This window comes from Scyliorhinus torazame, chromosome 1 (genome assembly GCF_047496885.1).
Source record: "Scyliorhinus torazame isolate Kashiwa2021f chromosome 1, sScyTor2.1, whole genome shotgun sequence".
Taxonomy (NCBI): domain Eukaryota; kingdom Metazoa; phylum Chordata; class Chondrichthyes; order Carcharhiniformes; family Scyliorhinidae; genus Scyliorhinus; species Scyliorhinus torazame.
The window spans coordinates 414,460,132-414,482,152 of record NC_092707.1 but is presented as its reverse complement, the minus strand read 5'-3'; the positions used below and the strand labels follow the sequence as shown (position 1 = coordinate 414,482,152).

General features: G+C 49.8%; 1 protein-coding gene across 1 annotated transcript in view; it reads left to right on the top strand.

Annotated features, from left to right (window-relative positions):
• Positions 1-771: 771 nt before the first annotated feature.
• The window catches only part of LOC140428537 (uncharacterized), a 154,268-nt gene continuing 133,018 nt past the window's right edge, over positions 772-22,021 (top strand). Inside the window, exons 1-3 of the mRNA XM_072515113.1 lie at positions 772-969; positions 2,401-2,558; positions 18,202-18,265. Of these exons, the coding sequence (XP_072371214.1) occupies positions 2,434-2,558; positions 18,202-18,265 (189 nt within the window). The 5' untranslated portion in view covers positions 772-969; positions 2,401-2,433. The remainder of the gene's footprint in view (positions 970-2,400; positions 2,559-18,201; positions 18,266-22,021) is intronic.

Below are 22,021 nucleotides of genomic sequence, written 5' to 3'. Positions count from 1 at the left end.
GAGAGAGGGTGAGAGTGAGAGTGAGAGAGAGAGGGTGAGAGAGAGAGGGTGAGAGAGGGTGAGAGTGAGAGAGAGAGGATGAGAGAGAGAGGGTGAGAGAGAGAGGATGAGGGTGAGAGAGAGGGTGAGAGAGGGTGAGAGAGAGAGTGAGAGAGAGTGAGAGAGAGAGGGTGAGAGAGAGAGAGAGAGAAGGTGAGAGAGAGAGGATAAGAGGGAGAGGGTGAGAGAGAGGGTGAGAGAGAGGGTGAGGGAGGATGAGAGAGAGAGGGTGAGAGAGAGGGTGAGAGAGGGTGAGAGAGGGGGTGAGAGAGAGAGTGAGAGGGTGGGAGAGAGAGGGAGAGAGAGAGGGTGAGAGAGGGTGGGTGAGAGAGAGGATGAGAGAGAGAGGATGAGAGAGAGAGGGTGAGAGAGGATGAGAGGGAGAGGGTTAGAGAGAGGGTGAGAGAGTGTGCGAGAGTGTGCGAGAGAGGGTGAGAGGGAGAGGGTGAGAGAGGGTGAGAGGGAGAGGGTGAGAGAAGGTGAGAGAGAGAGAGAGAGAGGGTGAGAGAGAGGATGAGAGGGAGAGGGTGAGAGAGAGAGGGCGAGAGAGAGGGTGAGAGAAAGAGGGTGAGAGAGTGGGTGAGAGGGAGAGGGTGAGAGAGAGAGGGCGAGAGAGAGGGTGAGAGAGAGAGGGCGAGAGAGGGCCACTGCCCTCCCTCGCTCTCCTCCAGCTGATCAAACCCAGGGGGCGGAGCATGGACGTGCTGTTGGGGTTATTCTCCTGCACTCACCCTGCCCATCTCTCTAGTCTCCTCCCAGACCCACCTCTCCCTTATCAGGTACCCTCCCAACGCATTGAACCTCCTTCCAAAGTCTAAATGCATTCTTCCTGAACAAACCTACTGCACTATTTAATATTCCCTAACTGTGATCAGATAGTCTGTGAGTGCGCTTTGACTTCATCGCACTGGAGGAGGAACTTGATTGAAGGTAAATTCAGATTCCCTTTGCTGATCTTGCTTGGAATTTCGGCCTGCTTCAATGTCTCCTCAGGGCCGAGGGAATAAGTACTCAGTCAGCAGTGATCGGCCATTTGTAACTTTTCAACGTCCTGGGAAAAGGCACAGGTGGGGGAGGTGGGGAAGAGTTGGGGACAGGGCGTAAATGGGATGGGAAGCAGGGGAGCTGGGGCTTCAAGCGGCCGAAGCCCAGCTCAGGCGATGCACTGACTGCCCTGGACTGTGCAGGAGCGATCGGTGATGGCAGCTGACATTTGAGAGGATCAGAGCAGCGAAAGGGTTAAAGCTGACAGGGTGGCGAGTTGTTGTATGTCAGGGTCACGGCACATTGCGCCTGCGAAGGGCTCTCTCCCTACAGCCGGTCGGGCGGTACATTGCCCAGGCTGGCTGACTTTCCCCCTGGAGCAGAGCAGATACCCTGCATTCGGAATGACACTGGGACTGAGAGGGGACAAGATGGGGAGAAAACTGTCCTGGGGAAATGACGGGGTTCAGACAAATCCACAGGGGGGTAAATTCCATTGAGAAAGAGAGGGCGGCACGGTGGCGCAGTGGTTAGCACTGCCGCCTCACGGCGCCGAGGTCCCAGGTTCGATCCCGGCTCTGGGTCACTGTCCGTGTGGAGTTTGCACATTCTCCCCCTGTCTGCGTGGGTCTCACCCCCACAACCCAAAGATGTGCAGGGTAGGTGGCTAGGCCACGCTAACTTGCCCCTTCATTGGCAAAACAAAATTGGGCACTCTAAATTTATAAAAAGAAAGAAAAGGGGGTGGAATGTGACTCTATGAATTGATGTAAAATCAACATAAATATAAATAAAACTTGCAATGGGGACTCACCATCTTCACAAAATCTCACCAGATAAAACTTCAGTCTAAACAGTCAGGCCGTCAAACACGAGTGGATCAAACCTTGGAGGGAGCAATTAGTTGAGTTGAGTTGGAAGGAATATCGCCTGCTCTATTTGTCCAATGGTGTTCATAAGAACATACGAACTAGGAGCAGGAGTCGGCTATCTGGCCCCTCGAGCCTGCTCCACCATTCATTGAGATCATGGCTGATCTTTGTGGACTCAGCTCCACTCTCCGGCCCGAACACCATAACCCTTAATCCCTTTATTCTTCAAAAAACTATCTATCTTTATCTTAAAAACATTTAATGAATGAGCCTCTATTGCTTCACTGGGCAAGGAATTCCATAGATTCACAACCCTTTGGGTGAAGAAGTTCCTCCTAAACTCCATCTGCCATCTCTCCTCCCAAGTCTCCAAACAATCTAAATCCTGCTGTATCCTCTGACAGTCCTCATCGCTATCCGCAATTGTCTTGATATTTCTCCTTGTTATGGATCAAAATCCCGCCGAAGTCAATGTCTGTAAGGAATTTTATTATCATTATTTCAGATGAATTAACCCCAGCATCCTGGAACTCTATCCATGAGAATGGGCCCAGAGTCTTTGCCCTGGAGTACTGAATCCTATCCAGTCCATGTGGGACTGTTCCTCACCCTGTCCTTCCTGATGCTCATCCTGCTGCTGATTTCCTGTGGGAACTGCATGAGGTAAGTCCAGAGCAGGGCTGGGCTGGGGTTGCCAATTCCACCAACCTTTGTGTCGTCTGCAAACTTGCTAATCAGACCAGTTACATTTTCCTCCAAATCATTTATATATACTACAAAGAGCAAAGGTCCCAGCACTGATCCCTGTGGAACACCACTGGTCACAGCCCTCCAATTAGAAAAGCATCCTTCCATTGCTACTCTCTGCCTTCTATGACCTAGCCAGTTCTGTATCCACCTTGCCAGCTCACCCCTGATCCCGTGTGACTTCACCTTTTGTACTAGTCTACCATGAGGGACCTTGTCAAAGGCCTTACTGAAGTCCATATAGACAACATCCACTGCCCTACCTGCATCAATCATCTTAGTGACCTCCTCAAAAAACTCTATCAAGTTAGTGAGACACGACCTCCCCTTCACAAAACCATGCTGCCTCTCACTAATACGTCCATTTGCTTCCAAATGGGAGTAGATCCTGTCTCGAAGAATTCTCTCCAGTAATTTCCCTACCACTGAAGTAAGGCTCACCGGCCTGTAGTTCCCTGGATTATCCTTGCTACCCTTCTTAAACAGAGGAACAACATTGGCTATTCTCCAGTCCTCCGGGACATCCCCTGAAGACAGTGAGGATCCAAAGATTGCTGTCAAGGCCTCAGCAATTTCCTCTCCAGCCTCCTTCAGTATTCTGGGGTAGATCCCATCAGGCTCTGGGGACTTATCTACCTTAATATTTTTTAAGACACCCAACACCTCGTCTTTTTGGATCTCAATGTGACCCAGGCTATCTACACACCCTTCTCCAGACTCAACATCTACCAATTTCTTCTCTTTGGTGAATACTGATGCAAAGTATTCATTTAGTATCTCGCCCATTTCCTCTGGCTCCACACATAGATTCCCTTGCCTATCCTTCAGTGGGCCAACCCTTTCCCTGACTACCCTCTTGCTTTTTATGTACGTGTAAAAAGCCTTGGGATTTTCCTTAACCCTATTTGCCAATGACTTTTCGTGACTCCTTCTAGCCCTCCTGACCCCTTGCTTAAGTTCCTTTGCACTGAGTGCTGAATTTGGTGCATTTGAGTGCGATAGTGAGAGTTTGGTGACCGAGGGAGTATAAGGCTTCATTTTTATCTAAAGTTTAGTCTTTCTTTTATTTAGTTAATTAACTTAAAAGTTGCTGTTTGGTTTAGAAGAAGGTGAATTTTCAATCAGCTTTAAACAGGCTTCTACTTCTAGGCACTTGCAGCTGGAGCTTGTTAATTAGTTAATTGGATTAGGCCAGTTTTCAGAGGCTAGATTCACAGTATAAAAGTTGATCCCCTACAGTGCAGACATTGTTTGCACTGAGTGCTGAATTTGGTGCATTTGAGTGCTATCGTAAGAGTTTGGTGACTGAGGGAGTGCTGAATTTGGTGCATTTGAGTGCTATCGTAAGAGTTTGGTGACTGAGGGAGTGCTGAATTTGGTGCATTTTGAGTGCTATAGTAAGAGTTTGGTGACCGAGGGAGTTAGGTGAGGAGGGAGTAAGGTGCTCCTCTCATTTTGTTTCCGACATTTCCGCAAAGAATGCAAAGAGAGCCAGGAGTTTACAGAAAGTGTAGCTGACTGGGAGCAGGGTCGGAGGGCGGAGATCTAGTTAGTCCACAGGGCAGCTATATTCTGTCAGGTAAGAGGGGATGGAGGCTAGGCCAGTTACATGCTCCTCCTGTAGGATGTGGGTGGTGAGGGATACCACCGGTGTCCCCACTGACTATACCTGCGGGAAGTGCACCCAACTTCAGCTCCTCAAAGACCGTGTTAGGGAACTGGAGCTGAAGCTGGATGAACTTCGGATCATCCGGGAGGCAGAGGGGGTGATTGAGAAGAGTTACAAGGAGGTAACCACACCCAAGGTACAGGACAAGAATAGCTGGGTTACAGTCAGGGGGAAAAAAACAAACAGGCAGAAAGTACAGGGATCCCTCGTGGCCATTCCCCTTCAAAACAAGTATACCGTTTTGGATGCTGTTGGGGGGGATGACCTACCGGGGGAAGGCCCTAGCGGCCAGGTCTCTGGCACTGAGTCTGGCTCTGGGGCTCAGAAGGGAAGGGGGGAGAATAGAAAAGCAATAGTTGTAGGAGATTCAATGGTTAGGGGAATAGATAGGAGATTCTGTGGTCGCGAGTGAGACTCCCGGAAGGTATGTTGCCTCCCGGGTGCCAGGGCCAGGGATGTCTTGGATCGTGTCTTCAGGATCCTTAAGGGGGAGGGGGAGCAGCCAGAAGTCGTGGTGCACATTGGTACCAACGACATAGGTAGGAAAAGGGGTGTGGAGGTAATAAACAAGTTTAGGGAGTTAGGCTGGAAGTTAAAAGCCAGGACAGACAGAGTTGTCATCTCTGGTTTGTTGCCGGTGCCACGTGATAGCGAGGCTAGGAATAGGGAGAGAGTGCAGTTGAACACGTGGCTGCAGGAATGGTGTAGGAGGGAGGGCTTCAGGTATTTTGATAATTGGAGCGCATTCTGGGGAAGGTGGGACCTGTACAAGCAGGACGGGTTGCATCTGAACCAGAGGGGCACCAATATCCTGGGAGGGAGGTTTTCTAGTACTCTTCGGGAGGGTTTAAACTAATTTGGCAGGGGAATGGGAACCGGATTTGTAGTCCAGCAACTAAGGTAGCCGATATTCAGGACGCCAAAGCGTGTAATGAGGCAGTGGGGAAGGGAACACTGACAAAGGAGAGTACTTGCAGGCACGGAGATGGGTTGAAGTGTGTATACTTCAACGCAAGAAGCATAGGAATAAGGTGGGTGAACTTAAGGCATGGATCGGTACTTGGGACTACGGTGTGGTGGCCATCACGGAAACTTGGATAGAAGAGGGGCAGAAATGGTTGTTGGAGGTCCCTGGTTATAGATGTTTCAATAAGATTAGGGAGGGTGGTAAAAGAGGTGGGGGGTGGCATTATTAATTAGAGATAGTATAACAGCTGCAGAAAGGCAGTTCGAGGAGTATCACCCTATTGAGGTAGTATGGGTTGAAGTCAGAAATAGGAAAGGAGCAGTCACCTTGTGAGGAGTTTTCTATAGGCCCCCCAATAGTAGCAGAGATGTGGAGGAACAGATTGGGAAACAGATTTTGGAAAGGTGCAGAAGTCATAGGGTAGTAGTCATGGGTGACTTTAACTTCCCAAATATTGAGTGGAAACTCTTCAGATCAAATAGTTTGGATGGGGTGGTGTTTGTGCAGTGTGTCCAGGAAGCTTTTCTAACACAGTATGTAGATTGTCCGACCAGAGGAGGGGCAATATTGGATTTAGTACTGGGTAATGAGCCAGGGCAAGTGATAGATTTGTTAGTGGGGGAGCATTTTGGAGATAGTGACCACAATTCTGTGACTTTCACTTTAGTAATGGAGAGGGATAGGTACGTGCAACAGGGCAAGGTTTACAATTGGGGGAAGGGTAAATACGATGCTGTCAGACAAGAATTGAAGTGCATAAGTTGGGAACATAGGCTGGCAGGGAAGGACACAAGTGAAATGTGGAACTTGTTCAAGGAACAGGTGCTACGTGTCCTTGATATGTATGTCCCTGTCAGGCAGGGAAGAGATGGTCGAGTGAGGGAACCATGGTTGACAAGAGAGGTTGAATGTCTTGTTAAGAGGAAAAAGGTGACTTATGTAAGGCTGAGGAAACAAGGTTCAGACAGGGCATTGGAGGGATACAAGATAGCCAGGAGGGAACTGAAGAAAGGGATTAGGAGAGCTAAGAGAGGGCATGAACAATCTTTGGCGGGTAGGATCAAGGAAAACCCCAAGGCCTTTTACACATATGTGAGAAATATGAGAATGACTAGAGCGAGGGTAGGTCCGATCAAGGACAGTAGCGGGAGATTGTGTATTGAGTCTGAAGAGATAGGAGAGGTCTTGAACGAGTACTTTTCTTCTGTATTCTCAAATGAGAGGGGCGATATTGTTGGAGAAGACAGTGTGAAACAGATTGGTAAGCTCGAGGAAATACTTGTTAGGAAGGAAGATGTGTTGGGCATTTTGAAAAACTTGAGGATAGACAAGTCCCCCGGGCCTGACGGGATATATCCAAGGATTCTATGGGAAGCAAGAGATGAAATTGCAGAGCCGTTGGCAATGATCTTTTCGTCCTCACTGTCAACAGGGGTGGTACCAGGGGATTGGAGAGTGGCGAATGTCGTGCCCCTGTTCAAAAAAGGGACTAGGGATAACCCTGGGAATTACAGGCCAGTTAGTCTTACTTCGGTGGTAGGCAAAGTAATGGAAAGGGTACTGAAGGATAGGATTTCTGAGCATCTGGAAAGACACTGCTTGATTAGGGATAGTCAGCACGGATTTGTGAGGGGTAGGTCTTGCCTTACAAATCTTATTGAATTCTTTGAGGAGGTGACCAAGCATGTGGATGAAGGTAAAGCAGTGGATGTAGTGTACATGGATTTTAGTAAGGCATTTGATAAAGTTCCCCATGGTAGGCTTATGCAGAAAGTAAGGAGGCATGGGATAGTGGGAAATTTGGCCAGTTGGATAACGAACTGGCTAACCGATAGAAGTCAGAGAGTGGTGGTGGATGGCAAATATTCAGCCTGGATCCCAGTTACCAGTGGCGTACCGCAGGGATCAGTTCTGGGTCCTCTGCTGTTTGTGATTTTCATTAATGACTTGGATGAGGGAGTTGAAGGGTGGGTCAGTAAATTTGCAGACGATACGAAGTTTGGTGGAGTTGTGGATAGTAAGGAGGGCTGTTGTCGGCTGCAAAGAGACATAGATAGGATGCAGAGCTGGGCTGAGAAGTGGCAGATGGAGTTTAACCCTGAAAAGTGTGAGGTTGTCCATTTTGGAAGGACAAATATGAATGCGGAATACAGGGTTAACGGTAGAGTTCTTGGCAATGTGGAGGAGCAGAGAGATCTTGGGGTCTATGTTCATACATCTTTGAAAGTTGCCACTCAAGTGGATAGAGCTGTGAAGAAGGCCTATGGTGTGCTCGCGTTCATTAACAGAGGGATTGAATTTAAGAGCCGTGAGGTGATGATGCAGCTGTACAAAACTTTGGTAAGGCCACATTTGGAGTACTGTGTACAGTTCTGGTCGCCTCATTTTAGGAAGGATGTGGAAGCTTTGGAAAAGGTGCAAAGAAGATTTACCAGGATGTTGCCTGGAATGGAGAGTAGGTCTTACGAGGAAAGGTTGAGGGTGCTAGGCATTTTCTCATTAGAACGGAGAAGGATGAGGGGCGACTTGATAGTGGTTTATAAGATGATCAGGGGAATAGATAGAGTAGACAGTCGGAGACTTTTTCCCCGGGTGGAACAAACCATTACAAGGGGACATAAATTTAAGGTGAAAGGTGGAAGATATAGGAGGGATATCAGAGGTAGGTTCTTTACCCAGAGAGTAGTGGGGGCATGGAATGCACTGCCTGTGGAAGTAGTTGAGTCAGAAACATTAGGGACCTTCAAGCAGCTATTGGATAGGTATATGGATTACAGTAAAATGATAGTGTAGATTTATTTGTTCTCAAGGGCAGCACGGTAGCATTGTGGTTAGCACAATTGCTTCACAGCTCCAGGGTCCCAGGTTCGATTCCGGCTTGTTCACGGTCTGTGCGGAGTCTGCACGTCCTCCCCGTGTCTGCGTGGGTTTCCTCCGGGTGCTCCGGTTTCCTCCCACAGTCCAAAGATGTGCGGGTTAGGTGAATTGGCCAATGATAAATTGCCCTTAATGTCCAAATTGCCCTTGGTGTTGGGTGGAAGTGTTGAGTTTGGATAGGGTGCTCTTTCCAAGAGCCGGTGCAGACTCAAAGGGCCGAATGGCCTCCTTCTGCACTGTAAATTCAATGTTAATCTATGATTAATCTAGGACAAAGGTTCGGCACAACATCGTGGGCCGAAGGGCCTGTTCTGTGCTGTATTTTTCTATGTTCTATGTTCCTTCCTACTTTCCTTATATTCCACGCAGGCTTCGTCTGTTCCCAGCCTTTTAGCCCTGACAAATGCCTCCTTTTTCTTTTTGACGAGGCCTACAATATCTCTCGTTATCCAAGGTTCCTGAAAATTGCTGTATTTATCCTTCTTCCTCACAGGAACATGCCGGTCCTGAATTCCTTTCAACTGACACTTGAAAGCCTCCCACGTGTCAGATGTTGATTTGCCCTCAAACATCCGCCCCCAATCTATGTTCTTCAGTTCCCGCCTAATATTGTTATAATTAGCCTTCCCCCAATTTAGCACATTCATCCTAGGACCACTCTTATCCTTGTCCACCAGTACTTTAAAACTTACTGAATTGTGGTCACTGTTACCGAAATGCTCCCCTACTGAAACATCTACCACCTGGCCGGGCTCATTCCCCAATACCAGGTCCAGTACCGCCCCTTCCCTAGTTGGACTGTCTACATATTGTTTTAAGAAGCCCTCCTGGATGCTCCTTACAAACTCCGCCCCGTCTAAGCCCCTGGCACTAAGTGAGTCCCAGTCAATATTGGGGAAGTTGAAGTCTCCCATCACCACAACCCTGTTGTTTTTACTCTTTTCCAAAATCTGTCTACCTATCTGCTCCTCTATCTCCCGCTGGCTGTTGGGAGGCCTGTAGTAAACCCCCAACATTGTGACTGCACCCTTCTTATTCCTGATCTCTACCCATATAGCCTCACTGCCCTCTGAGGTGTCCTCTCGCAGTATAGCTGTGATATTCTCCCGAACAAGTAGCGCAACTCCGCCTCCCCTTTTACATCCCCCTCTATCCCGCCTGAAACATCTAAATCCTGGAACGTTTAGCTGCCAATCCTGCCCTTCCCTCAACCAGGTCTCTGTAATGGCAACAACATCATAGTTCCAAGTACTAATCCAAGCTCTAAGTTCATCTGCCTTACCCGTAATACTTCTTGCATTAAAACATATGCACTTCAGGCCACCAGACCCGCTGTGTTCAGCAACTTCTCCCTGCCTGCTCTGCCTCAGAGCCCCACTGTCCCTATTCCCTAGTTCTCCCTCAATGCTCTCACCTTCTGACCTATTGCTCCCGTGCCCACCCCCCTGCCATACTAGTTTAAACTTCTCCTCTAAACTTTGCCCCATGGACCTTAAACCTCTGCCCCCTGGTGACTAACCCCTCCACTCTGGGAAAGAGTGCCTGCCCATCCACTCTATCCATGCCTCTCATAATCTTGTCGACCTCGGTCAGGTCATCCCTTAACCTCCGTCTTTCTAATGAAAACAGTCCAAGTCTATTCAGCGTCTCCACATAGCTAACACCCTCCATACCAGGCAACATCCTGGTAAACCTCTGCTGCACCCTCTCCAAAGCCTCCACATCCTTCTGGTAGTGTGGCGACCAGAATTGTGCGCAATATTCCAAGTGCGGCTTACCAATGTTCCATACAACTTAGAACATAGAACGTATAATACAGAAGGAGGCCATTCGGCCCATCAAGTCTGCACCGACCCACTTAAGCCCTCACTGCCACCTTATCCACGTAACCCAATAACCCCTCCTATCCTTTTTGGACACTAAGGGTGATTTATCATGGCCAATCCACCTCACCTGCACATCTTTGGACTGTGGGAGGAAACCGGAGCACCCGGAGGAAACCCACGCAGACATGGGGAGGATGTGCAGACTCCGCACAGACAGTGACCCAAGCCGGAATCGAACCTGGGACCCTGGAGCTGTGAAGCCACAGTGCTAGCCATACTGCAGCAGTTTTTATACTTGATGCCCCGTCCATTGAAGGCAAACATTCCGTCTGCTTTCTTGACTACCTTGTCCACTTCTGTTGCCACTTTCAAAGATTTGTGGACCTGCACGCCCAGATCTCTCTGACTTTCTATATTCCTAAGAGTTTTGCCATTTACGGTATATTTTCCCTCTATGTCAGACCTACCAAAATGCATCACCTCACATATGTCCGGATTAAACTCCATTTGCCATTTCTCTGCCCAAGTCTCCAACCTATCTATGTCCTGCTGTATCCTCTGACAATCCTCAACACTATCGGCCACTCCACCAACCTCGGTGTCATCCCGAACTTACTAATCAGACCGGCTACATTCTCCTCCAAATCGTTTATGTACACCACAAACAACAGAGGTCCCAGCACCGATCCCTGTGGAACACCACTAGTCACAACCTTCCATTCAGAAAAGCACCCTTCTACTGCTACCTTTGCCTTCTGTGACCGAGCCTGTTCTGTATCCATCTTACCACCTCACCTCTGATCCTGACAGACTTCACCTTTTGTACCATTCTGGCTCTGTTGTAGATTCACCGGTCACCTGATTGGTCAAGAAGTTCATCATCATTGGATATTATGATGAGTGGAGTGTGAGATTGTGGTATAGATGGAGCTTCCTTCCATGGTGTTAGCTTCAGTGAGTTTGGTCTTTTATCATTCATTAATTATGATGTACCCATTTCAGAATTCCCACTTCCCGGTAGAGTGGGGAAAGACCCTCAGACACGGCCCACTTCTGCTTCCTGTAATTCAGTAAACTGCTCTGCAGGGGTTGCTGCTACAGCTTGCCGAGATTTAATTTAAAATTCTGCTCCCACTCGTTAGCCAAACGTGAATTCACAGTGACGGGCTGGTGACATGAGGCAGGGAGAAAGGTTGGGGTTTGGACACAGCAACATCAACATCTTGCATTTGTATAGCAACCATTAACATCAGAACATAACCCAAGTTGCTTCACAGGCGCTAACATGCAGAATCTGACACTGAGGCACACAAGGTGACGTTACGTCAGATGATCAAAACCTTGATCCAGGGAATACGTTGTAAGGAGTGTCCCCAAACCGAGACTCACGGAAGTCTATGGCACAGTACGAGGCCAGTCAGTCCATTGTGTCTGTGCTGACCAATGAAGAGCCACTGAAATCTCACCCACCAGTTCCTGGTCTCTGGCCTTGTTGAATGCGGCCCTTTCAGTGCATTTCTGAGTGTATTTTAAATGCAGTGAGGATTTCTGTCTCCTCCAACCTTTCAGGCAGTGAGTCCCATCACCCTCTTGGTGAAGAAAGAACTCTTCAACTTTCTTCTGGTTTTTCTTTAGGGCGGCACAGTGGTTAGCACTGTGGCTTCACAGCTCCAGGGTCCCAGGTTCGATTCCCGCCTTGGGGCACTGTCTGTGCGGAGTCTGCACGTTCTCCCCGTGTCTGCGTGGGTTTCCTCCGGGCGCTCCGGTTTCCTCCCGCAAGTCCCGAAAGACGTGCTGTTAGGTGGATTGGACATTCTGAATTCTCCCTCTGTGTACCCGAACAGGCGCCGGAATGTGGAGACTAGGGGCTTTTCTCAGTAACTTCATTGCACTGTTAATGTGAGCCTACTTGTCACAATAATAAAACTTATTATTATATAATCTACTTTAAATCGATGTTGCCTGATTATTGACCTCTTTAATAAAGGGATAAGCTTCTTCCTACCCACTCGATCTTAGTCCTTTAGTTTTATATACCTCTATTAAACCTCTCTTCGGCCTCCTACAAGCCCAGATCATCCAGTCTTTCCCCAGAGTGATTATTTCTCCGTCCTGGCAACATCCAGGAAAATCTGATCCTTATCCTGTCGAGTGCGACCCGATCCTTCCTGGACTCAATGTGACTAAAGGAGCAGGTGGTAGAGAGAAGGAGAGATGTGGGGAGGGGGAGGGGAGAGGTGGGAACTCAACAGTTTAGCATCTTGGTGGTGAGGCTTGGCCGTCAATTAAACTCTGGGATGTTCGTGAGGGCGGGATTAGGAGTTCACTGAGATCTCAGAGGGCTGTGAGTTTGGGAGAGATAAGAACATACGAACATAAGAACTCAGAGCAGGAGTAGGCCATCTGGCCCCTCGAGCCTGCTCCGCCATTCAATGAGATCATGGCTGATCTTTTGTGGACTCAGATCCACTTTCCAGCCCGAACACCATTACCCTTAATCCCTTTATTCTTCAAAAAACGATCTATCTTTATCTTAAAAACATTTAATGAGGGAGCCTCAACTGCTTCACTGGGCAAGGAATTCCATAGATTCACAACCCTTTGGGTGAAAAAATTCCTCCTAAACTCAGTCCTAAATCTACTTCTCCTTATTTTTAGGCTATGCCCCCTAGTTCTGCTTTCACTCGCCAGTGGAAACAACCTGCCCGCATCTATCCTATCTATTCCTTTCATCATTTTATATGTTTCTATAAGATCCGCCCACCCCACATCCTTCTAAATTCCAATGAGTACTCTCCCAGTCTACACAACCTCTCCTCGAAATCCAACCCCCTCAACTCTGGGATTAACCTAGTGAATCTCCTCTGCACACCCTCCAGCGCCAGTATGTCCTTTCTCAGGTAAGGAGACCAAAACTGAACACAATACTCCAGGCGTGGCCTCACTAACCACCTTATACAGTTGCAGCATAACTTCCCTAGTCTTAAACTCCAAGGACAAAACTCCATTTGCCTTCTTAATCACCTGTTGCACCTGTAAATCAACTTTTTGAGACTCATGCACTAGCACACCCAGGTCTCTCTGCACAGCAGCAAGTTTTAATATTTTATCATTGAAATACTATTCCCTTTTGCTGTTAATCCTACCAAAATGGACAACCTCACATTTGTCAACATTGTATTCCATCTGCCAGACCCTAGCCCATTCACTTAGCCTATCCAAATCCCTCTGCAGACTTCCGGTATCCTCTGCACTTTTTGCTTTACCACTCATCTTAGTATCATCTGCAAACTTGGACACATTGCCCTTGGTCCCCAACTCCAAATCATCTATGTAAATTGTGAACAGTTGTGGGCCCAACACTGATCCATGAGGGACACCACTAGCCACTGATTGCCAACCAGAGAAACACCAATTAATCTCCACTCTTTGCTTTCTATTAATTAATCAATCCTCTATCCATGCTACTACTTTACCTTTAATGCCATGCATCTTTATCTTATGCAGCTCCGCCGCCCGTGAGCTGCATGTCTGAACGTGGAAGTGGCTGCTCACCTCCTCAGGTCCCCCTCAGCAGCCATTGCGCCAGCTTCACGTTTCTGAAAAGGAGCGCTCAGCGACACCCGAGTGATTTCTCACTGGGGAGCCGGTCAGATCTCGGGAGGCCGTTAGATTTGACTTCAATCTCGCGAATGAGATTGAAATGAATGCAAATTGCAGTTCACGATTTTGGCAAGATCCTGATTTCGCCAGGGGAAGTGGCCGGTTAGATAGCAACCTGATTTAGATCCCGATGTGGATCCCGATTCCGGCCCTCTCCCGCTATCTAATCACGTACCCAGATCCACGCCAGGCGCAACGCGGACGTTAGATCGGGCCCTGTGCTTTGGGAAGATGTCACCAGGGGACAGTTTATGGATGGGAATAGCAGGGTCCAGAGGTAACGGTGTGAGATCAGCAAGTGAGGGGTCACGCCGAGAGATTCTCTGGCTGTGATTGGGCCAATAAGAATGGAACCAGGTGAGAGCACTCCATTCAATAAGTTCAAAAAACTCTCTCTCTGTATCAAACTAATCCACTGCTTTGCTCTTCCTCTGTAGCCCGGTATGATCTCAAAATAACCTCACTGCCCTGCTCCCTCCTCAGAGCCCTGATGTATCTAGTGAGATGGCAGTGGCAATGTGGTACTGCCACTGGACCGGTGATCCAGAGACCCAGGGCAAGATCTCGAATCCCACCAGGGCAGATAGTCGAATTTGAATTCAATCAAAATCTAGAATTAAAAGTCTAACGATGACCATGAAACCATTGTCGATTATCATAAAAACCCATCTGGTTCACTAATGTCCTTGAGGGAAGGAAATCTGCCGTCCTTACCCGGTCTGGCCTACACGTGACTCTAGACCCACAGCAATGTGGTTGACTCTGAAATGCAGGGCAGTGAGGGATGGGAAGTAAATGCTGGCACCGCTAGGGACAGCCAAGTCCTGGAAACACATTTTTACAAAGGAGAAGGTTAGTATGGGACGGGGAAACAATACCGCCCACAGTGTGATGCAAAGAAACGCACGACCTGAAACCAGAGAGAGTTGTGGACAGGACAGAGACCTGTGTAGAACCAAGCACGGAGTCAGCTCATTGCTTGGGATATAGACGCTGGGCTGGATTCTCTGCCAGCGGGATGGGCAGAGAATCCAACCCCCTGTATATGTACACAGCTATGTGTTAGCAATAACCATGTAAGCTCTTTGTGAGACCTTGTGAACATGTAAAAGAGGATAGATATTGTTATATTCCTTTCAGCAACATGTGTGAGGACTGTACCCTCTATCTGTTATACAGTCTCTGAGAGCCAAACCATATGCGTGTGTATTTCTACAAGGGTGTGTGGGTGTGTTTATCTGTGTGTGAGTATTACACAGCCTCTGACAGCTATACCATATGTGTGCGTTTGTCTGTGTCTGTGTGTTGGTTTATATTTGTCTGTGTGTGTGTGTCTCATAGAATTTACCGTGCAGAAGGAGGCCATTCGGCCCATCGAGTCTGCACCAGCCCCTGGAAAGAGCACCCTACTTAAGCCCCACACCTCCACCCTATCCCCGTACCCCACCTAACCTTTTTGGACACTAAGGGCAGTTTAGCACGGCCAATCCACCTAACCTGCACATCTTTGGACTGTGGGAGGAAACCGGAGCACCCGGAGGAAACCCACGCGCACACGGGGAGAACGTGCAGACGCCGCACAGACAGTGACCCAAGCCGGAATCGAACCTGGGACCCAAGAGCGGTGAAGCAAATGTGCTAACCACTCTGTTACCGTGCTGCCCTTGTGTGTGGTGTGTCTGTGTGTGTTGGTGTGTGTGTGTCGATGTGTGTGTGTTGGTGTGTGTGTGTCGATGTGTGTGTGTTGGTGTGTGTGTGTCGATGTGTGTGTGTTGGTGTGTGTGTATCGATGTGTGTGTGTTGGTGTGTGTGTGTCGATGTGTGTGTGTTGGTGTGTGTGTGTTGATGTGTGTGTGTTGGTGTGTGTGTATCGATGTGTGTGTGTTGGTGTGTGTGTGTCGATGTGTGTGTGTTGGTGTGTGTGTGTTGATGTGTGTGTGTTGGTGTGTGTGTATCGATGTGTGTGTGTTGGTGTGTGTGTGTCGATGTGTGTGTGTTGGTGTGTGTGTATCGATGTGTGTGTGTTGGTGTGTGTGTGTCGATGTGTGTGTGTTGGTGTGTGTGTGTCGATGTGTGTGTGTTGGTGTGTGTGTGTCGATGTGTGTGTGTTGGTGTGTGTGTGTCGATGTGTGTGTGTTGGTGTGTGTGTGTCGATGTGTGTGTGTTGGTGTGTGTGGGTTGGCGTGTGTGTGTTGATGTGTGTGTGTTGGTGTGTGTGTATCGATGTGTGTGTGTTGGTGTGTGTGTGTCGATGTGTGTGTGTTGGTGTGTGTGTGTCGATGTGTGTGTGTTGGTGTGTGTGTGTTGATGTGTGTGTGTTGGTGTGTGTGTATCGATGTGTGTGTGTTGGTGTGTGTGTGTCGATGTGTGTGTGTTGTGTGTGTGTTGATGTGTGTGTGTTGGTGTGTGTGTATCGATGTGTGTGTGTTGGTGTGTGTGTGTTGATGTGTGTGTGTTGGTGTGTGTGTATCGATGTGTGTGTGTTGGTGTGTGTGTGTCGATGTGTGTGTGTTGGTGTGTGTGTCGATGTGTGTGTGTTGGTGTGTGTGTGTCGATGTGTGTGTGTTGGTGTGTGTGTGTCGATGTGTGTGTGTTGGTGTGTGTGTGTGTTGGTGTGTGTGTGTTGGCGTGTGTGTGTTGATGTGTGTGTGTTGGTGTGTGTGTATCGATGTGTGTGTGTTGGTGTGTGTGTGTCGATGTGTGTGTGTTGGTGTGTGTGTGTCGATGTGTGTGTGTTGGTGTGTGTGTGTTGGTGTGTGTGTGTCGATGTGTGTGTGTTGGTGTGTGTGTGTCGATGTGTGTGTGTTGGTGTGTGTGTGTCGATGTGTGTGTGTTGGTGTGTGTGTATCGATGTGTGTGTGTTGGTGTGTGTGTGTCGATGTGTGTGTGTTGGTGTGTGTGTGTTGGTGTGTGTGTATCGATGTGTGTGTGTTGGTGTGTGTGTGTCGATGTGTGTGTGTTGGTGTGTGTGTGTTGGTGTGTGTGTATCGATGTGTGTGTGTTGGTGTGTGTGTGTCGATGTGTGTGCATATGTGCTGCACCATCTGTGTGGGTTGTCCCCAATCCAAATTGAGCCTCAGTTCCAGCACTGGCCTGAAAACTGCAATAACCTGAGACACCAGAAGTGGGCAATAAAGTGATGAGAAAAGTTTGCAAAGAGCTGTGAATGGAACAGGTTTAACAGAGTAATGACCGGGTCAGAGAACTATAAATTACAATAATCTTTATTAGTGTCACAAGTACACTTACATTGACACTGCAATGAAACTGACCTCAGAGTGACAGATCAAATGGCCTTTTTCTTGCCTTTTAGCGAACAATACTGCTATCCTGTTACAATCTGACCTCCGCACAAGCTGAGAATCAAACCAAGAATCTACTGTCCAGCCTGAATTCACACCATAGAAACCATATCCAGGGAGGGATGCTTTTCTAATTGGAGGGCTGTGACCAGTGGTGTTCCACAGGGATCAGTGCTGGGACCTTTGCTCTTTGTAGTATATATAAATGATTTGGAGGAAAATGTAACTGGTCTGATTAGTAAGTTTGCAGACGACACAAAGGTTGGTGGAATTGCGGATAGCGATGAGGACTGTCGGAGGATACAGCAGGATTTAGATTGTCTGGAGACTTGGGCGGAGAGATGGCAGATGGAGTTTAATCCGGACAAATGTGAGGTAATGCATTTTGGAAGGTCTAATGCAGGTAGGGAATATACAGTGAATGGTAGAACCCTCAAGAGTATTGAAAGTCAAAGAGATCTAGGAGTACAGGTCCACAGGTCATTGAAAGGGGCAACACAGGTGGAGAAGGTAGTCAAGAAGGCATACGGCATGCTTGCCTTCATTGGCCGGGGCATTGAGTATAAGAATTGGCAAGTCATGTTGCAGCTGTATAGAACCTTAGTTAGGCCACACTTAGAGTATAGTATTCAATTCTGGTCGCCACACTACCAGAAGGATGTGGAGGCTTTAGGGAGGGTGCAGAGAGATTTACCAGAATGTTGCCTGGTATGGAGGGCATTAGCTATGAGGAGAGTTTGAATATACTCAGTTTGTTCTCACTGGAACGACGGAGGTTGAGGGGCGACCTGATAGAGGTCTACAAAATGATGAGGGGCATAGACAGAGTGGATAGTCAGAGGGTTTTCCCCAGGGTAGAGGGGTCAATTACTAGGGGGCATAGGTTTAAGGTGCGAGGGGTAAGGTTTAGAGGAGATATACGAGGCAAGTTTTTTACACAGAGGGTAGTGGGTGCCTGGAACTTGCTGCCGGAGGAGGTGGTGGAAGCAGGGACGATAGTGACATTTAAGGGGCATCTTGACAAGTACATGAATAGGATGGGAATAGAGGGATACGAACCCTGGAAGGGTAGAAGGTTGTAGTTTAGTCGGGCAGCATGGTCGGCACGGGCTTGGAGGGCCGAAGGGCCTGTTCCTGTGCTGTACTTTTCTTTGTTCTTTGTTGTTGTTTGCACCCAGGTATTCGTGTGTGGCGTTGAGACAGAGTATACACGGAGGTCAGGGATTTTCTAATATGTTATTTCCTCTTCCGGCAGGAAGACAGCCCAATTCTCGACAGAGAGTAACTACGTAGAGTCGAAACGTCACTCGCAACGTATTGTAAGTTGAGGAAAGAAGGAATGAGACGTTGCAAGTTGGGCAAGGGCGGGGAGGGTGTGGGGAGGGTGTGGCGGTCATGGGTAAAGCTGTGGTAGGTGGAAGGGGTGAAGAGTTATCCTGGCATTCCTCCCACTCCGATGCCGGATTTGTGCTGGGGATTCCTGTTTTCCCATGGAAGTGAGATCTGTGCCCAGGTGAGGCTGCACTGGGGACGGAGAGCAGGGAGCACGGTGGTGCTGTGAGAGAGCAGAACTGGACACACAGCCTGGGTCCTCACGGGAGTCGGGGGTGTTGCTGAGTTTGGTGAGTGAGGGGATTTTGGGGTTAATTTCTCTCTGAAGCGTTTTTCTCTGCAACTTAGCAATTGGCTAAAAGTTACTCCTTAAGTTAAGAGAAGTTACGTTTATACAGCTTTAAACAGAGATGTACAGACTCCCTGAGAGGAGCTGCCGTTGGTTAATTAGATAACTATTAACTCGATAACTATCTTAAACTAATTTTCAGAGCTTGAATTCTTTTTAAGAAAGTATAAAAATAGGAGTTGCTCAATGTTTCTTGTCTGCACTGAGTCCAAATTTCAAGACAAGAGGGTGTCTGTCTGTCTGCCTGTCACTCTGCCTGCCTGTCTGTCACTCTGCCTGTCTGCCTGCCTGCCTGTCTGCTTGTCTGTCTGTCTGCCTGCCTGCCTGTCTGTCACTCTGCCTGTCTGCCTGCCTGCCTGTCTGCTTGTCTGTCTGTCTGCCTGTCTGTCTGCCTGCCTGTCACTCTGCCTGCCTGTCTATCAGTATGTCTGTCTGTCTTTCTGCCTGTCTGTCACTCTGCCTGTCTGTCTGCCTGCCTGTCTGTCTGTCACTCTGCCTGCTTGTATGTCTGTTTGCCTGCCTGCCTGCCTGCTTGTCTGTCTGTCTGCCTGCCTGCCTGTCTGTCTGTCACTCTGCCTGCCTGTCTGTCACTCTGCCTGCCTGTCTGTCTGCCTGCCTGTCACTCTGCTGCCTGTCTATCAGTATGTCTGTCTGTCTTTCTGCCTGTCTGTCTGCCTGCCTGTCTGACTGTCGTTCTGCCTGTCTGTCACTCTGCCTGACTGTCGTTCTGCCTGTCTGCCTGTCTGTCACTCTGCCTGCCTGTCTATCTGTCTGTCTGTCTTTCCACCTGTCTGTCTGCCTGTCTGCCTGTCTGTCACTCTGCCTGTCTGCCTGCCTGCCTGCTTGTCTGTCTGCCTGTCCGTCACTCTGCCTACCTGCCTGTCTGCCTGCTTGTCTGTCTGTCTGCCTCCCTGTCTGTCTGTCTCTCTGCATGCCTGTTCATCTGTCTGTCTGCCTGCCTGACTTTCTGTCTGCCAGCTTGTGTGTCTGTCTGCCTGCCTGTCCACCTGCTTGTCTGCCTGCCTGCCTGTCGGTCTGTCTGTCTATCTGCCTGTCTGTCTGTCTGCCTGCATGTCTCTCTGCCTGCCTGTCTTTCTGTCTGCCTCCCTGTCCTCCCGCTTGCCTGCCTGCCTGCCTGTCTGCCTGCCTGCCTGCCTGTCTACCTGTCTATCTGCTTGCCTGCCTGTCTATCTGCCTGCCTGCCTGTCTGCCTGTCTAACTGCCTGCCTGTCCATCTGCCCACCTGCCTGCCTGCCTGCCTGTCTGCCTCTCAGCATGCCTTCCTGCCTGTCTACCTGCCTATCCGCCTGCCAGCCTGTCTGCCTGCCTGCCTGTCTATCCGCCAGTCTGCTTGCCTGCCTGCCAGCCTTTCTGCCTGCCTGCCTGTCTATCTGCCTGACTGTCTGCCTGTCTACCTGTCTGTCTGTCTATCTGCCTACCTGCCTGCCTGCCTGTCTGCCTGTCTGCATGCTTGCCTGCCTGTCTACCTGTCTGTCTGCCTGTCTGTCTGCCTGCCTGTCTATCTGCCTGCCTGTCTGCCTGCCTGTCTGTCTGTCACTCTGTCTGCCTATCTGATTGCCTGTCTGTCTGCCTGTCTATCACTCTGCCTGCCTGCCTGTCTGCTTGTCTGTCTGTCTGTCTGCCTGCCTGTCTGTCACTCTGCCTGTCTGTCTGTCTGCCTGTCTGTCACTCTGCCTGCCTGTCTGATTGCCTGTCTGTCTATCACTCTGCCTGCCTGCCTGTCTGCTTGTCTGTCTGTCTGCCTGCCTGCCTGTCTGTCTGTCACTTTGCCTGCCTGTCTGATTGCCTGTCTGTCTGTCTATCACTCTGCCTGCCTGCCTGTCTGCTTGTCTGTCTGCCTGCCTGCCTGCCTGTCACTCTGCCTGTCTGTCTGACTGCCTGTCTGTCACTCTGCCTGTCTGCCTGTCTGCCTGTCTGCCTGTCTGTCAGTCTGTCACTCTGCCTGCCTGTCTGTCTGCCTGCCTGTCACTCTCCCTGCCTGTCTATCTGTCTGTCTGTCTTCCTGTCTTTCTGCCTATCTTTCTGCCTGTCTGCCTGTCTGTCACTCTGCCTGCCTCTCTCTCACTCTGCCTATCTGTCTGTCTTTCTGTCTGCCTGCCTGTCCTCCCGCTTGTCTGCCTGTCTGCCTGCCTGCCTGTCTGCCTGCCTGCCAGCCTGCCTACCTGTCTATCTGCCTGCCTGCATTCCTGTCTGCCTGTCTGCCTGCCTGTCTACCTGCCTGCCTGTCTATCTGGTTGTCTGTCTATCTGCCTGCCTATCTGCTTGTCTGTCTGCCTGCCTGCCTGCCTGTCTATCTGTCTGCCTGCCTGTCTGTCTCCCTGCCTGTCTGCCTGCCTGTCTGCCTGCCTTCCTGCCTGTATGCCTGCCTGTCTGTCTGCCTGCCTGCCTGTCTGCCTGCCTGTCTGTCTATCTGCCTGCCTGCCTGTCTGCCTGGCTACCTGCCTGCCTGTCTGCCTGTCTACCTGCCTGCCTGTCTATCTGCCTGCCAGCCTGCCTGTCTGCCTGCCTGTCTGCCTGCTTGCCTGCCTGTCTGCCTGCCTGTCTGCCTGCCTGCCTGCCTGTCTGCCTGCCTGCCTGTCTGCCTGCCTGCCTGTCTACCTGCCTGTCAGCCTGCCTGCCTGTCTGCCAGCCTGCCTGTCTATCTGTCTGTCTGTCTGCCTGTCTTTCTGCCTGTCTGTCACTCTGCCTGTCTATCTGTCTGTCTGCCTGTCATTCTACCTGTCTGTCACTCTGCCTGTCTGTCTGTCACTCTGCCTACCTGCCTGTCTGCGTGTCTGTCTGCATGCCTGCCTGTCTGTATATCTATCTGTCTGTCTGTTTGTCTGCCTGCCTGTCCTCCCGCTTGTCTGCCTGTCTGCCTGCCTGCCTGAGCCTGTCTGCCTGCCAGCCTGCCTACCTGTCTATCTGCATTCCTGTCTACCTGCCTGCCTGCCTGCCTGCCTGCCTGTCTGTCTGCCTGCCTGGCTGCCTGTCTGCCTGTCTGCTTGACTGCCTGTCTACCTGCCTGCCTGCCTGCCTGTCTGCTTGCCTGCCTGTCTATCTGCCTATCTGCCTGTCTGCCTGTCTGTCTGCCTGCCTGCCTGCCTGTCTGCCTGCCTGCCTGCCTGTATCTGCCTGTCTTCCTGCCTGCCTGCCTGCCTTCCTGCCTGTCTGCCTGTCTGCCTGTCTGTCTGCCTGCCTGCCTGCCTGTCTGTCTGCCTTTCCGCCTGCGTTCCTGTCTATCTGCCTGTCTGTCTGCCTGTCTGCCTGCCTTCCTGCCTGTCTGCCTGCCTGTCTGCCTGCCTGTCTGCCTGCCTGTCTGTCTGCCTGTCCGCCTGTCTTCCTGCCTGTCTGCTTGGCTGTCTATCTGCCTGTCTGTCTGCCTGTCTGCCTG